The sequence below is a fragment of the Leucoraja erinacea genome, chromosome 3 (assembly GCF_028641065.1).
Source record: "Leucoraja erinacea ecotype New England chromosome 3, Leri_hhj_1, whole genome shotgun sequence".
Lineage (NCBI taxonomy): Eukaryota > Metazoa > Chordata > Chondrichthyes > Rajiformes > Rajidae > Leucoraja > Leucoraja erinaceus.
The window spans coordinates 53,897,657-53,916,324 of record NC_073379.1 but is presented as its reverse complement, the minus strand read 5'-3'; the positions used below and the strand labels follow the sequence as shown (position 1 = coordinate 53,916,324).

At 43.8% G+C, this 18,668-nt stretch overlaps 2 protein-coding genes across 2 annotated transcripts in view; one reads left to right on the top strand and one right to left on the bottom strand.

Annotated features, from left to right (window-relative positions):
* LOC129695600 (zinc finger and BTB domain-containing protein 5) overlaps positions 1 to 18,668 on the bottom strand; it is a 413,756-nt gene that overhangs the window by 242,610 nt on the left and 152,478 nt on the right. The gene's annotated exons all lie outside the window — the stretch shown is intronic.
* LOC129695607 (FERM and PDZ domain-containing protein 1) overlaps positions 1 to 18,668 on the top strand; it is a 96,519-nt gene that overhangs the window by 45,864 nt on the left and 31,987 nt on the right. Inside the window, exons 11-12 of the mRNA XM_055632713.1 lie at positions 11,240 to 11,335; positions 11,416 to 11,598. Of these exons, the coding sequence (XP_055488688.1) occupies positions 11,240 to 11,335; positions 11,416 to 11,598 (279 nt within the window). The remainder of the gene's footprint in view (positions 1 to 11,239; positions 11,336 to 11,415; positions 11,599 to 18,668) is intronic.

Sequence of the window (18,668 nt, the reverse complement as noted above, 5' to 3'; positions counted from 1 at the left end):
GGGTCGTTCGCAAACTTGAGAAGCTTGACAGAGGTGTCTGTGGAGATGCAGTCGTTGGTGTAGAGAGAGTAGAGGAGAGGTGAAAGTACACAGCCTTGCGGTGCTCCTATGCTGAGCATTTGCGGGTCCGAGATGTGCTTTCCCAGCTTCACATGCTGCTTCCTGTCTGCCAGGAAGTTGGTGATCCACTGACAGAGGGGTTCAGGCACAGTCAACTGGTAGAGTTTGGAGTGTAGTAGTTCTGACACAATGGTGTTGAATGCAGAGCTAAAATCAACAAACAGGATCCTCGCATAAGTCCCCTGGCGGTCTAGGTGCTGTAGGATGAAGTGCAGGCCCAGGTTGACTGCATCATCCACAGATCTATTGGCCCGATATGCAAACTGCAGAGGGTCCAGCAGGGGTTTTGTGATATTTTTCAGCTTGGCCAGCAAAAGCCTTTCGAGTATCTTCATGACTACAGAGGTCAGTGCGACAGGCCTGTAGTCATTAAGACAAGTAATCCTTGCCTTTTTGGGTACAGGGACAATAGTGGAGACTTTGAAGCAGGCAGGGACAGTACATGTTTGCAGGGATTGGTTAAAAATGTCTGTATGGACCGGTGCCAGCTGTTTGGCACAGAGCTTAAGGGTAGAGGGGGAAACATTGTCAGGTTCGGGAGATTTCCGGCTCTTTTGTCCTCTGAAAAGCCTCTCCACCTCCTCTATTGTTATTGTTGATATTGGATAAATTATGTTGTGCAGCACAGAGGGTGTGGGTGATTGGGTGTGAAGTGGTGACTGGAAGAGGGTGGGTGCAGAAAGGCGCAGTCTTTGCAGACTGAGGTCAGGCTGCGAGTGGGTGTGAAGTGTTAGTTGAGGTGGGGTCCAGTCTTTTCATACTGGAGTCTTGCCTTAAGTAGGTGTGAAGTGGTGAAAGGGAAGGAGAGGGTGCAGGGTCCATTCTTTGTAGACTGGGGTCTGGCTGTGTTGGTTGGAAAGAAACACAAACCTCTGTTACTTCCTTTTACAAGTAGCTCACATGTCTTGTTCACAAACTTCCCATACAATCGTGCAGAGCTAGCTGCCCGAGAAAAGGCTGCACCAGCCATCACTCGTGACCGAGTAAATAGGACCTTCTTTCAGCCACCTTTATCATGGACACCCTGAATGAATAGGCAAAGTTGGCATTATTAAATTTCATGTTGCCTCATCCTTAATATTGTAAGAGGCATCTACTGATAAAACCCCTGAGTCTTATCAGCTACAAATTTTGCATGTCTTCTATAAACTCGATGACACAATGCCCTTTTGATCTGAGTAGAGCAGCAGCAGCTTTGAAATCTTTGTAAATAGCCTAGGCCTTAAGACAACCCTTAGATTGAGCCTAAACCTTCCACCACTGGCTCTGTTATCAAAACACCAGATATATCTGTGCCTCTCGTGGATAGATATGGCAAAGTATGCATCTCCCAGATCGATAGAGGCCCTAATTCTCTGAATCCGCGAAATTGCTGAAAGCCAATCATCCAATCTTAAACTGGGTATCCAAACACATGATCAGACTAGCCAAATCCTAACCTGATTTGGCATGCTCCACGTTTCTGCAATCTTGAGAAATATCAGAAATATACCCATCTTGATCTTGGGCAGACTACTCATCCTTTGTGAGATGTCTCTGATTCCATTTGGAACCATCGTTTCCTCTATTAACTGTACAAATGGAAATTTTTGGCTTCTCTTGCCGCGGAAGATGCATGTCTATTTCTTCATTTATTTCGCCCGTAACATATAATCAGAACCTTATGACTAGAGCTGAACACAGCATCCACGATGTGGGAATACGAGTTCCCTGTCAACTCTTGACTGTCAGAGTCACCATAAATCCTCAGCGTTCTTCCTCATAGTGGAAAATAGCATAATGCAAGCCTGAACCAGGAATTGCTCCGCAGTCCTGTGACTGAAACCACCTGTCTGAGTCGCCAGTGTGCGCAACACAATCTCTTCGACCAGCCACTCAATGAGGAATAGTGGTATCGAGAGTCTACAGATTATATATACATTTTTTATTCACACCATGAACCTGCAGGCCAGATAAAAATGCTACATGCCAGACCGGCTTCCTGCTGGTAGCTACCTATCCCAGAGAGGATGGCAATGATGTTTCCAATGAACTGGCAAATCCACTAACTGGGCAGAAAAATTAAACTGGGTATGAGTTGAGGGAAACTTCAACTACTTTACTCTACTGAGCAGCCTGATAACCTCAATCACAGATGTCGAGGCAGTGTTCCCCTGGTCAATATGACCCATATCTCCAGCCAGTTCCAAGATGGTCTACCCTGAACCAGGGTAACCAAGCGGCTCCTACTTGGAACTTACAGAGGTTGCTATGCAAGGCACCCTGCCAATGCCTCTGCATCAACCTGATCTTCTCCAGAGACAGTGAAAGGTACTAGACAGCCCATGCTGCCAGTAAATCCAAACCCAGGCCGACAGACTGCTCCATTTTGGAGTTTTACGGAGGTTAATAAAGAGACCTTACCTGCCAGGGTCTCTGAATCTGGGTCAACCTGCTTGTTGGAGCTTCAGCGAAGTTCCATTGCAGACCCTGTCTGACCACATCTTCAGCTTCACGCTTGCCAAACAGCTCGTTTCCGGAGCTCAAAAGCGATATTGCTGTGCAAGGCACGCCTGCCAACATTCCTGAGCCGAATGGGACAAACTACCTCTTCGGCCTACAGCCTCTTAGAGCCTTGCTGGAGCTTTATTCAGCAGGCCACACTACCAGTTTATTCCCAGCCAGATTAGACAGGCTGTTCCTTTGGCCAGCTGCTCCTTCGGAGCCTCAGCGACTCACTGGACAGGTCAGGCCTGCCGTTACTGCAAGTCTGGTTCAACAAGCTGTACTTGCAAGGCCAGCTAGTGACTCCCGACTGCCCCTTTCCGGAGCTTCAATGGCGGTTCCTGCTCCTTGAATACAGGGTGAAAACCCACCGGAATACTGGAGCTTTAACCACCTAGAATGGTACTCCACCCCCGCAGCCGCCTTAAATTCCCCCTGCAAGTCTTCAACTTGCTACATAAGTCCTCTCTGAAGAGATACAATGCAGGCTGCACGTTACTGGCCCTGTAAAAATGAACCATTTTGGGAATTATCTCATGCCTTATAGCATTTAGCAAAGGCAACAGCCCCTACTGGCTATTACAGAGAAGTGATAATGCAATTTCCTGCACTTCCGAGAGTTGCAATCCATCTACTGACTTGCAAAAAGGCCGTAATGACTTCAGAGTGGTTTTGGACTTGCTGACATAATTTCGTTGCCTACATATCATCACTGGGATATCCCAACTGATGAAATTGACTTATGGAAACATCCAAAAGTCTGGCAGTTATCTGGACTGGCATATTTCCCAGATACTTTAGCCAGATCTTCCTCCAGTGAATCTCCTATCCCCAAAGGAATGGCAAATATGTGACAAAAGCCGGTAGCTCCTTCATATAATTAAAAATGAAGCATATCCCGCATCAGTTTAGGGATTCAATTTCCTTATCGATATCCACATAGTTGGAGTCACCTATGTAAGAATCTCCAATGCTCCCCTCTTCTGAGTGAGAAATATCATAATACAACCCTGAGCCAGGTATTGCTTCCCTTCTTCTGAGCAGAAGATATTATAACGCAACCCTGAACCAGGTGTTGCTGCCACAAGCATCGGACTGACACAGCCTGTAAATGTCTCCTGTGCTTGGAGCACATTTCCTTTTTCCATTTTATTTATTTATTCAATTTTAGCAATAAACACAAGATCGCAGTGGAGGGACTTTTTCTGCATGATTTCACTGACGATCCTGACTGCAGCAGATTCTTCTTCAAAACAGTTGACGATTTATTTTATCTTTTCAAAATTTGCAGCATAGTAGAGTACAGCAGAGAGCCATTTACCCCACCTAGTCAATACGGGCTGAGGAAGTAGCGGAATCTCAGGTGCCATTTCCTTGAACAATTGCACATGTGATGGTACTCTGAGGATTTTCTTGACATTGGAAACTAGGCGATCAACATTTGGAAACAAGCTACGTACATGTGCTTGGCAATTCTATAAAGTCCTTGAGCTAAGCTAATGCAACATTTTGGGGAATAAAACTTTGTCACCAACAGAAGAATATTCTCGTGTTTTGTAACTTCTGGCCAAAGTACAGCAAGTGAAGATGTAAACAACTGAGCAATAGTTGAGCTGTTTGACTTATCCAATACTTCCGATGTCACCAAATACTTCTTTGATGGTTGACCTGCCTCCAGTGTAACGATGACCACATTGGCAACATATCTCCCCACAACATCTGTTGTCTCGCCTATTGAGATCCATATTTTGTTGCATGGAACTTCATCTCTCATTTTCTGCACAACAATGTTGAAGTTGCTGTCAACATAATTTTTCTGTAATGATGACTCACTTGGTATATGTTCCTTTGTCTATTTCTCTAAAAAAACTCTAAGAGATTTGTTTTCCAGTTTCCACAGTGGAATTCCAGCATCAATGAATGCCTTGCACAGGTCACTCAAACTCAGATTTGCGACCGGAGCTAGCAGTAAACATAGTGAGGAGACAAGCTTGGGTATTTCAATTGGGTAGTCTACATCCCAGAGGTATCAACATTGACTTCTCTAAGTTTACTTAGCCCTTGTCTTCTCACTCCTCCCCCTTCCCAGCTCTCCTTCTAGTCCTACTGTCTCTGCTTCTTCCATTTTTTTTCTCGTCCCCCACATCAGTCTGAAGAAGGGTCTCAACCCGAAACGTCACCTATTCCTTCTCTCCATATATGCTGTCTCACCCGCTGAGTTTCTCCAGCATTTTTTCCAGCATCTGCAGTTCTTTCTTAAATAGATCTTGGAGAAAAGTGAACCAGCGGGCAGCAGCACGAACGAATGAACGACCGTAGGTGGTGCCCTGGTTTTGCACTGGTGGTGGAAGTTTTTTTGTAAGTAATACTATGATAACACGTTAATAGTAACATTAATATTAACATGTTAACATAGAAAACATCATTGTAATCACGGTACAACAAGAGAAAATAGCACAACCTTTTAGTGAAAAGGCAAAAAAAGGCTGATTTAGGCACTCAATCGTGAAAAAGGCGTTATCCTGGTGAAATCATCAAAAAAGGTATGAAAAGGGACATGGCATTTATGGCAAAATCCTGGCAAAATACCTTGCAGGATCTCGTGTACTGCCAAGTAGAAACATTTTGGTGATTGGCCTTGGTAATTTTGTATATGAGTGCAGCCCCTTAAGCATATGGTAAGATGCGGTTCACTCTCTTCATCCATCTTTTACTACAGATATACAACTTAATGAAGGACTTGGCTTAGGTCAATTCTGCATAAAGCCCATGAGATGTTCCCATTTATCACTGACTGCCGGGTTTAGGGTCACTTGAGATCCCCATTCACTTTAAGATGCTTTCATTTGACCCCATTGGTCACTAGTTTGGCTGATTCTTCCACCTAACTTTTCAGTAAATACAACTCAGGTTGCTATTAACAATGTAATGGATTGGCATAAGGCTGAAGGGGCCTTGTGATGAGTATTCTGAATGTTAGTATCATCAAAAATGGTGTAACTTTGCAGTATCTACATGGACAGAAACATATATCTCCCCAATTGATTGTTTTTTTTAGTTAATCCTTGCTCAGTAATCTCTGCCCAGATCTGTGTACTTAGCTGTGTCTATTGATAATCGTGTACATTGGCCATTGACAAGTGATTTTATTTGATCTGATAACTTCATTACTGCTTGGAGAAGTTACAAGGTTCTCATTACTCTGGATGGCTAATGCATTACAGCTTTATACATCTTTCCCTTCATCCATATTACCAACTCTCTGAATTTAATTCTGTTAATCTACGAACTGAAATCCCAATGTTTGTTATTAGGTTCAACGAACACTAAGGTTCACGGGAGAATTTATCATAATACTGTGTAACGTTCTTAATAACATCCGATTAACCAGAAGATCTGCCTGTGTCGCTGAACTGTGCTATCTTATTGAATTAGGTGACAAATCATCCTCTGTGATAATCCTCAACACTGGTACCCTGCAAGAATGCATTCTATACGCTTATACACTTGTGATTATGCAGCCAAAATACCAATCAAACTCAATTTACAAGTTCACAGATGGCATTGTCATGGTGGGCCTAATATCAAATAATGTTGGTACATAGTACAGGAAGGAGATTGTGAACCTCAAAACCTGGTGTCAAGACAACAAGAAAATAGACACAAAGTGCTGGAGTAACCCAGCGGGTCAGGCGTCATCCCTGGAGAATAATGATGGTTGAAATTATGGGTCGGTTCCCTTCTTCAGACTCATGAAGAAGTGTACCGACCCGAAGAGTCTGAAGAAGGGCACTGACCTGATACGTCACCCATCCCTTTAACTTCAGACATGCTGCCTGACCTGCTGAGTTACTCCAGCACTTTGTGTCTGTCTTTAGCATAAACCAGCATCTGCAGTTCCTCCTTTCACATCATTGGCTGCTCCACTGCGAAATTCCATCAATGAATGCCTACTTTGTAGAAGTTCTCCTCTCTCCAACAGGAGTTCTGTGAGACCCTCCCTCACCTCTCCAACTCTCTGATTCCTCCTGTTCACCGGCTCTGCAAGCATAATTTAACCCGGACTCGCTACCACGGCCACGTGTGTTTTCTCGGCGCTTGCCTGCGCCTCCATCTTGTGCTTTCAACTCTGGTTCCAGACCTCCAAGTTCGGACCCATCCTGGATTACAGGTACCGACAGCCATTCCACTGCTTCACGCAACAGTTCCCTTTCTGTACCCTGTGTTCCACACTGGCTGCTACGTGCCAGCACCAGCAGGCCTTCACTCTGGCTCTCACACAGCTCCGGGCTCCACAGCTCATTCAGATGTGCAATGGACCCCAACATTACTTCATTCTATGTCAGATCCACACATTCAATAAACGATTCCATGCCTACCTGGACTCCAGCTAAGGATCACAAGCTTGCCCGCCTCCAGACTGGTCTCTCCACTGACACTCCTCCAATGGACCACCCGCAGTCCCATGGCCCCACCGCTGGACCTCGTCACCTGCCCGACCACCACGAGACTGAGACTCAGGATGCGATCGCAGCCACGATGCGACTCTAACCATCACCGCCTCCCTAGCCAATCCCAGGCAAGGGACACCGAAGTCGCTGCCACCGCCAACCTTTACCGCCTCCCTGGGACCACCGACACTGCTGCCACCAACCCTCACCACCTCTCCGGACATCCTCTGACCATGGCCACCGACGCTGCTGCCACCGACCATTACCTTTAATGCAATCCCCCGTGGGCCATCACCAGCGACTCCACTAACCCTCGCCTCTCCACCCATCCGCCAGTGGGTCGGAGCCATCGCCTCACCTGTGTCCCAGGCTCAGCTCCAGGCCTCCACACTGCAGGCTCCTACACCACATGATCTCTCTCCTGGGCCCTGCTGCTGCCCCCCTCTTACAGGGAACCTCGGTAATGATTCCACTGTGGCTTGCCCTTCCGCCTCTTTTAATCAGGTTACGCTGACTACCCCCCACCTATACACTACACCTCACATCCCACTCCCCCCTGAACCTCCATCAACCCCACCACAGTACCTCACTTAAACCTTCATCCACTTCCCTGCCCCCCTCTAACCCCATCCTCACCTTTGTCATGTTTACACCATCCCCTCCCTCGCTCCGTTGAAGAATGGTCATTCCTCAACAGAGGCCTCACCTTTGTTCCCCTCCGCCCCCACCTCAACAAGTTCCGGGCCTGCCATGACGTGGAGCTTTTCTTCCGAGGCCTCTGCCTCTGTGCTGTTTCCTATGGCAATGAGTCCTTCCCACTCACTGATGACCCCTTCCCCTGTCTCCAACCGTCCTCCCCCTCTTGGATTCCCCCAGATGTCCTTCTACCCTCCTTAGACCGTTTCATTTCTAATTGCCGGCGGTATATCAACATTTGCACTCCCCTTACCTCACCCCCTCCAAACACACAGTCCTCCGCTCACTTTGCAACAATCCCGACAGTTTGAAGAAGGGTATGAACCCAATCCTTTTTCTCCAGACTTTGGTACCAGACACACTGACTTACTGCAGCACTTTGTGTCTATCTTCGGTATAAACCAGCATCTGCAGTTCTTTCCTACATGTCAAGACAAGAATCCCTCTCTCAATGTCAGGACGATAAAGGAGATTGTGTTCTATTTCAGGACGCAAAGCAGTACACACATTGATGACACTGAATTAGAGATGGTCAAAAGCTTCAAGTTCTTTGGGATAAATATCACCACCAATTTTTTCTGGACTAGCCACATCGAAGCTATAGTCAAGAAAGCACACCAACGCCTTTACTTCCATAGAAAGGCATAGGAAGTTCAGCATGTGCCCAACAACCCTCACCAACTTCTACAGATCAGCCGTAGAAAGTATTTTATCAGGCTGCATGGTTTGGGAACAGCTCCATCCTAGACGGCAAGAAATTGTGGAGAGTTGTGGATGTAGCCCAGACCATGCGGATGTAACACAAACCAACCTCCCTCCATTGACTCCATCGACACTTTATGCTGCGTCAGCAAGGCCACCAACATAATCAAGGGCCAGTTTCACCTCAGTCACTCTCTCTTCTCCCCTCTTCCATGGGGCAAGAGGTAAAGAAGTGTGAATCTCCAGATTCAGGGACAGTTTCTTCCTCACTGTTATCAGGCAACTATATCGCCCTCACCAGCTAAAGTGCAGTCCTGACCCATGTAACTCATTGGAGACATTTGAACTTTCATTAATCAGATTTTTTCAGACTTGATCTTGCACATTAAACTTTATTTTTACCCATAGAGTTTATGTTTACATACAGTATCTGTTGAGCTAGTAAGAATTTCATTATTCTGTTTTGAGACATATGACAATAAAACACTTCTGAATCTCTTGAAAGCCACGAAATGAAATGGGAAATTGCACTGTTTACAGCCCCATCATATTAGATGAGTTTATTTCTATTCACAAATCTATGTTCTTGAATATTGCAGATTTCACCATGTATAATTCCATTTGGAACGTAAAAAGAACACAGTTCCAAGATAATGGGCCAACTTGTGCTTTTCCATAATTTTTCTCTGCATACGATTAAAGTTTGTTCAGCCCCTGGTTAACAATCATTATCTATTTGTTACATTCCTAGGATCTCTGGTATTAACTGCAGTGATCCCTGAAGAGAATGCACCCAACCACATGATCACAATATACAGAGTACCTTTCAGAAACGGAATCCTGTGGTTATATTGTCAATTCTAGTACTTTAAGATTTGTTTATTAGTCACTTGGATTAACAAAGGCAGTTAGAGAGAGAGAGAAAATAAAAATCATTAAAATTATGAGAAGACGGGTGTTAAAATGTAAAAGTTGCAAAATGCAGGAATGTCAGACATGCCCAGAAGATCAGGCTATGGTAATAGACAGAAAAAATCTAGCCAATATCATTGTTGGATGATATAGCATCTAACAGCAGGAATGGTTTGTCACCGATTTTGACAGTGACATTGAGTTTGCAAAATTAATGCTTGTTCAGAATCTGGGGTTTTTGCCTACCTGTATTTCTTCCTAAAGAAAGGAAGCTTGCGTTATTGAGTTCTGATGATTTATATCGCTAAATCATGAAATTACAGGGACTGCACAGCGGTGCAGATTGTAGAGCTGCTGCCTCACAGCGCCAGAGACCGGGTTCAATCCTGGCCTTAGCCGCTGCCCATGTGGCCTTTTCATGTTCTATCTGTGGTGCTCCAGTTTCCTCCCATATCCCGAAGATGTGCAGGTTTATAGGTTAATTGGCCTGTAACTTGCCTCTTGTATGTAGGAGTGGCTGCGAAAGTGGGAAAACATGGGACTAGTGTAAACGGTTAATCAATCGTCAGTGTGGACTTGGTGGGTTGAAGAGCCTGTTTTCATGCTGTACCTCCAAACTAAACAGAAGCATAGTGTGAAATGTAGGATATCTGCAGATGTTGACTATAATTGTGCCTAGTGAGAAACAAAATGGAAATCCTATTTTATTTATTGAAGGGCAGTTGCTGCAAGAGCTGCTAATTAACATGCAAGAGTGGGTTTGACAAGTTGCAGAGTTATGCTGCTGAGTATTCATATGATGTCCCAACAGTTGTTTCCCACATACATGGTTCTGTACTGTGACCACATCATGGAAAACAGCACATGTGCTTCCCATGATTTTTAACTATGATCCGTTGTTCATGGAAAGGTTCTTCCAGACCAACACCTTTGACCACAAGTCCATCGGGCAATGGTCAGCACGGAACATCCTGTACTGCAGGGAAATGACTCCATGGATCCTGTGGCATGGTCCCCAGAGCAGACTGTCCAGCTTGTCTCATCGCCAGAACTCACCAACATGCACCAAGACCTGGCTTGGCTGGTGGTGAGGGTAGCCCTCCCAGTCAGATCCTTCCTGCGACGTCGGAACCTCACTACCAGCGCACGCTGCCCTTGGGACGGCTGCTATGGAGAGGAGACAGTTGCCCACCTCTTTGTAGAGTGTGGATTTGTAAAGCGAGTCTGGAGAGGTTTGCAAGGGTCCCTGTCACGGTTTATTCCGAACAGCTCCGTCACAGAGTACTCTGTGATTTATGGACTGACTGTTCCCAGGGACACATTCAGAGACTGACATCGAGTGCTGCTGGAAGGTCATCAACTCGGTGAAAGACGCTCTTTGGTCTGCGCGAGCTTTGTTGACCACCCAGCAGAGCAAAATGTCGTTGGGGAATGTTGCCGACTGGCCCGCTGCAGACTGCAGGAGTACGTGCTGAGGAACGCACTGAAGCTTGGTGCAGCCAATGACAAGGCTCTGTGGGGGAAGACAACAGACTAGGGTCCTTCCACTGCTGGACATGGGGGGCAGGGTGTGGTGGAGACGCCTCTCAAAATAAGGGCCATGCCAGTGGGCCACATGAGTGGCATGGGTGGGGCGTAAAATTGTGATTTGGTGAAGCTGTATGTTTGTATCAATAGCCTCAGAGGATGTCGGATGGAGTTTTGTAAGGATCATGTATTGAGATTTATTTCTCGAATAAAGTCTATTTTGAAATTTTTAAAAAATAGATTTTTTTAATGTTTTGATGATTGTCCCCACATGTTGTCATTAAAATGTATCTGTTAATACAAATGTATTAAAATTTATTAAAATGTATTTCCCATTCTGTTTGAAGCAACTGATATCGACAGCTCAGGCCCAGCTGAACTATCTAAACATACTGAGTAACCTTCGAACATATGGTGGAAAGACCTTTAATGCAACCCTGATGGTAGGTCTAACAATAAGGATGAAGAGATTCTTTAAACTCCTGGTAAAATCTTTTATTTCTAATCAATATGGTTTCTTCAGTTGCAGGATAGAGAATCATTTGTTACATTGTTGGTGGGAGCCAAATATGGTATCAGCCACATAATTAACAGCAAGCTTAACATTATGAACCAGTTAACAAACTTCAACAACATCAGAAAGCTGGAGTTGACCTTTGAATGTGACAAGGTCAGCATGGTGAACATCTACCTGCATAATATGAAGGTAAAGAATATATATTATGTGTGCTACCTCCTTGCCTGATGTGGATGTCAAATGTCATACAGTATACTTGTGCTTATAGAAACATAGAATATAGGTGCAGGAGTAGGCCATTCGACCCTTCGAGCCTGCACCGCCATTCAATATGATCATGATCAATATGTCCCACTATATCTTGCACAACATTCACTTGTGTCTTCAGATCTCCCAAGTGTTCAAAAGTTACACCTGAACCATTGAAAGCATCCTTACCCTTGCAGTTACATCTGCACATTGGCCATTGTTGCATATTGAACAGTTTCTTTTCTTCGGTATTCACCAAGGAGAAGGATATTGAATTATGTGAAGTAAGGGAAACAAGTAGAGTAGCTATGGAAACTATGAAGATCAAAGAAGAGGAAGTACTGACACTTTTGAGAAATATAAAAGTGGATAAGTCTCCAGGTCCGGACAGGATATTCCCTAGGACATTGAGGGAAGTTAGTGTAGAAATAGCAGGGGCTATGGCAGAAATATTTCAAATGTCATTAGAAACGGGAATAGTGCCGGAGGATTGGCGTACTGCGCATGTTGTTCCATTGTTTAAAAAAGGGGTCTAAGAGTAAACCTAGCAATTATAGACCTGTTAGTTTGACGTCAGTGGTGGGCAAATTAATGGAAAGAATACTTAGAGATAATATATATAAGCATCTGGATAAACAGGGTCTGATTAGGAACAGTCAACATGGATTTGTGCCTGGAAGGTCATGTTTAACTAATCTTCTTGAATTTTTTGAAGATGTTACTCGGGAAATTGATGAGGGTAAAGCAGTGGATGTTGTGTATATGGACTTCAGTAAGGCCTTTGACAAGGTTCCTCATGGAAGGTTGGTTAAGAAGGTTCAATGGTTGGGTATTAATGGTGGAGTAGCAAGATGGATTCAACAGTGGCTGAATGGGAGATGCCAGAGAGTAATGGTGGATGGTTGTTTGTCAGGTTGGAGGCCAGTGACGAGTGGGGTGCCATAGGGATCTGTGTTGGGTCCACTGTTGTTTGTCATGTACATCAATGATCTGGATGATGGTGTGGTAAATTGGATTAGTAAGTATGCAGATGATACTAAGATAGGTGGGGTTGCGGGTAATGAAGTAGAGTTTCAAAGTCTACAGAGAGATTTATGCCAGTTGGAAGAGTGGGCTGAAAGATGGCAGATGGAGTTTAATGCTGATAAGTGTGAGGTGCTACATCTTGGCAGGACAAATCAAAATAGGACGTACATGGTAAATGGTAGGGAATTGAAGAATGTAGGTGAACAGAGGGATCTGGGAATAACTGTGCACAGTTCCCTGAACGTGGAATCTCATGTAGATAGGGTGGTAAAGAAAGCTTTTGGTGTGCTGGCCTTTATAAATCAGACCATTGAGTATAGAAGTTGGGATGTAATGTTAAAATTGTACAAGGCATTCTGGAGTATGGTGTACAATTTTGGTCGCCTAATTATAGGAAGGATGTCAACAAAATAGAGAGAGTACAGAGGAGATTTACTAGAATGTTGCCTGGGTTTCAGCAACTAAGTTACAGAGAAAGGTTGAACAAGTTAGGGCTTTATTCTTTGGAGCGCAGAAGGTTAAGGGGGGACTTGATAGAGGTTTTTAAAATGATGAGAGGGATAGACAGAGTTGACGTGGAAAAGCTTTTCCCACTGAGAGTAGGGAAGATTCAAACAAGGGGACATGACATGAGAATTAAGGGACTGAAGTTTAGGGGTAACATGAGGGGGAACTTCTTTACTCAGAGAGTGGTAGCTGTGTGGAATGAGCTTCCAGTGAAGGTGGTGGAGGAAGGTTCGTTTTTATCATTTAAAAATAAATTGGATAGTTATATGGATGGGAAGGGAATGGAGGGTTATGGTCTGAGCGCAGGTATATGGGACTAGGGGAGATTATGTGTTCGGCACGGACTAGAAGGGTCGAGATGGCCTGTTTCCGTGCTGTAATTGTTATATGGTTATATGGTTATTGTATTGCAGCCAATTCATACCTCAGAGAGTCCAAAGAATAGATGTTATTAATCTGTGTGTTCAGTGCTGTATCTTTAGTTTCCTGATAAATCACCTTCCTTTCCTCATGAGAATGTATTTTGTCCATACTTATCCATTTCCTATTTGAAAACCTCTACTTTATTTGTCATTCTTTGATTCCAATCCACGAGTCAAATTCAGATTATTAGCTCTCTTCCAGTCAATTACTTTAATTATGCTTGTTTCTCATTCTATCTCACAGTGACCTAATACCTGGCACCTACTCACATGCCTCTCTATTCCACCAAAGCAAATCCTGCTTCTTCCCATTGTGACTGGGACCACTCTGCCCAAAGTGTACACATCTGAGAAATTAGACCCCCTCACTGCTCTTTTTATGATTTTCATGTGAATGTTGAATAGTTGACGAATATTAGTCTGTGAGGGCCCAGTAGCTCTTTATATGGGCTCTTGGGGCCAATATGAGCAAAACTAAGGAGAGCTGCTTGAGATTAGTGGAGAGCAAATGGCTGCGGATTCTGGAATCGGATAGAGAAGATAGGTGAAGAGTGGAACCAAATAGCAGATGGGAACAGCAGGGGGATGGGAGGGGTGGGAAAGGGTGAGCAGTGGTGAGGAGGGAAGTGGGTCCAGTGGACAAAATGTGCAAGTGGTGGGCAGATGAAGTAGATGAGGGGACGAGAGAGAATCGGGGTGATAAGTAACTTTCAAGGCTGTATCATTTCCCCCCATGGAAAGAGTTGTTGAAGTGGCAGACCACAATGAGAAACAGCTCTTTAAGCAGAGGAGTGTTTAGCATCAGATTCTGATTGGAAATAAAGTTTGGAAACTGGGGTAGGCACTTATAATTGACATTGTGGCATCACATGAAGTCACCTGGCCCACTAAGTCTGCTCCACGACGTCATTTACCACTTTAATTAAGAGTTTATGGTTTTCGGATGATCGGATAAGCACAGCACTTGAGGTGCTCCTCTCTTCTGTTAAGCTTTATTTCCCTGCCAAGGCCCGTGAGGTTTCTGACAAGTGCGTTAATGTTGCAGCAGTGTATTAAAAGTGCTGGGGTCATTGAGTGGAAACACTCTCATGAAGGCCGATCTTACGTCTGCAACAATAACTGTTGATACAGGCACACTTGTGACTGGTAGGGTGGGTGATGTTCTTCCATCAACCTTCAGTTCAAAGTGGACATAGAGTACATTGAACTCATCAGTGAGGGACTCATTCAAGTCAAGTTTATTCGCCACATACACATACGAGATGTGCAGTGAAATGAAAAGTGGCAATGCTCGTGGACTTTGTGCAAAAAGACAAACAAACAAACAACCAAACAAACTACAAACAGAATGGAACAGGATCACATATTCTTTTACATATTAAATATTGTGGGCGGAAGGAAAAAGGGAAAAAAACAGCAATTTAAAAAAAAGCAGTAGAGTGGTACAGTAAAGTTAGTCCCTGGTGAGATAGGAGTTTACAGTCCTAATGGCCTCTGGGAAGAAACTCCTTCTCAACCTCTCCGTTCTCACAGCATGGCAATGGAGGCGTTTGCCTGACCGTAACAGCTGGAACAGTCCATTGCAGGGGTGGAAGGAGTCTCCCATGATTTTATTGGCTCTGGAGTTGCACCTCCTGATGTATAGTTCCTGCAGGGGAGCGAGTGAAGTTCCCATAGTGCGTTCGGCCGAACGCACTACTCTCTGCAGAGCCTTCTTGGCCTGGGCAGAGCAATTCCCAAACCAGATGGTAATATTTCCGGACAAGATGCTTTCCACAGCCGCTAAGTAGAAGCACTGGAGGATCCTCGGAGACACTCTGAATTTCCTCAATTGCCTGAGGTGGTAAAGGCGCTGCCTTGCCTTACTCACGAGTGCTGCGGCGTGTGATGTCCATGTCATATCCTCAGAGATGTGGACTCCCAGATATTTAAAAACAGCGTGGCCCGTTATAACATGCAAACCTTGCCACAATCTAGGGGTATCCTGTCATTGACTTGAGACTCCAACGGTCTGGAATTCCATCTTGGCATCCTTAATAGTTCAGTGAAGCTCGTAAATTGATTTCTTGTAGCGTTTGGATCATTTGATTTCACTTTGGAATGGACCTTGCAGTTCATCCATGCTTCCTGGTTGGGGAACACACATATCGTCTTCTTTGGTATACAATCCTCTATGCATTTGCGGATGAAGTCTGTGACACCAGTGGCCCATTCATCTAGGTTATCCGCAAAATCCTTGAATATGGACCTACAGTATATGCATTCTATATCTGAACAGAAGATTGGTCGTAAATGAACTCCTATTTTACTTGGATCAGCACAACACAACTTTCTGTGCTGGATCCTCCCACTTCAATTTCTGCTTGTAAGCACAAAGTGGAAACACAGTCAAGTGGTCAGATTTACCAAAGTGCAGCCTGGGAATGGAGCAATATGCGTTTGTGATGGTTGTGTAGTGGTAGTCGAGGGTGTTTGAGTAGGCGACGGGTAGATAGTATTTTAGCAGCAGCTTGTGAAGTTAGCCTGATTGTAGCCCACAGCTTTGAAGAACAAGGCCTCGGGGTACTTTGTTTCAAGGCTATTGGTGACAATGTATAGTTCCTCAAGTGCAATCTTAGCATCGGTCGGGGCTGGAGTGCAGATTGCTGTCAGAATAGGCAAAGTGAATTCCCACGACAGGTAGTAGGGGCAGCACTCCCCTGTAAGATACTTCAGTAAGACTGAATAATTCACTGACAAACTGCAATAACCTTTATCAAACTTTCCTGTGTATTTTCAACCCAGCCTTTTACAAACAGATGTGAAATTCTGATAAGTTGAGTTAGAATTCAATCAACAGATTTTCTCATAAAAACATTGAGACTTCCCCACAGTTTAAACTATACAACCCATAAAAAAACAATGGCTGAAAATATCATGGGGGAATTAGATGGATTATAAACAAACAAAAAACAGGAAATAACAGCAGGATCGATTGCTGAGTGCAAGGGACTGATCTAACAATCTAACAATTTGTTGAATGAAAAGCACAGTCCTCCCTTATCTTTCTTTAGCAATCAGAATGCAGCAGAATGTTCTGGCAGTTTTCCTGAGGTTAACATGCCCTTGCTGTGGGGATAATAGATTATTCATCTGGATTTAATAGCTCACAAATGTTAGTTGCAGTGGGTGAGTGAGTGAGAATTTTTGATTTTCCTACTTCTGCTAATTCCCAGAGTCAGCCAGTTCCAAATTGCAGTGACAGAGTAATTTAAAGAAATGGGACAGAATGCCCGTGGCAAATCAAGACTGAAGAGCTCAGTTGACTCTGCTATGGCATTTGCCTTTTGCTGGCATATTATCCATCAAGTGTCAGGACCCATATCCACCTCTCTTGTTTATCTACCCAAAGCAGAGTATGGTGCTGGGTATCAGCTGCTAGTCATGTGAAGTACCATATAAACCATATAACCATATAACAATTACAGCACGGAAACAGGCCCTCTCTGCCCTCCAAGTCCGTGCCGAACACTTAGTACCAGACGTTATCATATTTCTTTCAGACCTGCCTTAATTTAAACTTATCTTCATTCATTAAAGGCATGTAAGCATCTCTAACTGCCCTTGAGAGGACAGTGATAAGCTGCCTTGAACCATCACAGAGCCATTTAGGAGCGAGTTTCAAAGAGACTGTGTCCCTATTTTTCCATTCTTGTGCATTTTTATATTCACCTCATCTCTTTCCACTATTTGTACTTTTTGGCTGCTTTTATTGTCTCTGTTGACCTTTATTCTAGTTACATAACTCCCAATGAAATTATTTATCAAACGTTACTGCTCTAGTTAAGAATGAAGGGGAAAACAGGAAGCTACCATCCTGTTAACTTGACATCATAGATGCAAAAATGTTGACATCTCAATAAAGGATGTGATATGAAAAAAATAGAAAATAATGGCACGGTCGAACAGTTAACATGAATTTATGGAAAGGAAATCATGTTTGGCTAATCCATTGAGATCTTTGCGGATGTATTTCATAAAGAAGATGAAAGGAAAACTGTGGGTGTGATGAATTTAGTTTTTCAGGAGTTTCAGTGAGGTGCCAGACAGCAGGTTGGTAAACAATGTTTGAACACATGCAAATAAGGGTATGATATTAACGTATTTGAATTGGTTAACTGCTAGAAAATAAATAATAGAGAGAAACAGATCCTCCTCAGGTTAGCAGGCCATGATTAATGGGATATTGTGGGCTCCAGTTATTCATGATTTGTATCGATGGTTTAGTCAAAGGAATGTAAGGAAACATTTCTAGATTTGCTGATAACAGTGGTGAGGAACGTCAAGGAGGCCTCCAATGTCTACGCTGAACATAATCCCCAAATTAAAATAAGGGTTTTTTATGGTAGTTGTTGTTCTTGTTAAATGATATAACAGGCTTGCAGGGATGCTTGGCTTACTCCGTCCTATTTCTATGATCCTGAATTCCTATCTGTTTTACCAATATGTTCTCCTTGACTAAGCCTAGAGAAAGGAAAAATGGTCATGGAGGTATGATGGGAAAATGTTGTATGATTTCTCTCAATATCTCCAGCTAGATTTATCACTGGCCGGTTAATGAGCAGAAACTTCTCTTATGTTTTCATCTTTAATCAATATTTAGACAACTCGGGCACACTGGTCAAGACTTTTCAGACAGCAGATACTAAGGGTCAATAAAGGTAGCCATTTGATTTGTGAGATATCAGAGTTGGAAATAAATATTCCAATAAAAACATAAATTGTCATAAATTGATTTTTTTACATATGATTCAGAGTCATGGATTCATAGATCATGGAAACAGACCGTTTAGCTCATTGAGTCCACACTGATCAATGAGCATTTATGTACACCACTCCCCTTCTAATTCAATTTGATTCCCTTCACATTCACATCAACCGTACCAGGTTCCGACACTCACTTGCAGACACTAAGAGAAAATTACAGTGTTCAATTAATTTACTAACTTGCACTCTTTGGGCTGAGGCAGGAAACTGGGGCAACCGAGGGAATTCCAGTTGATAATAAGTAGAACT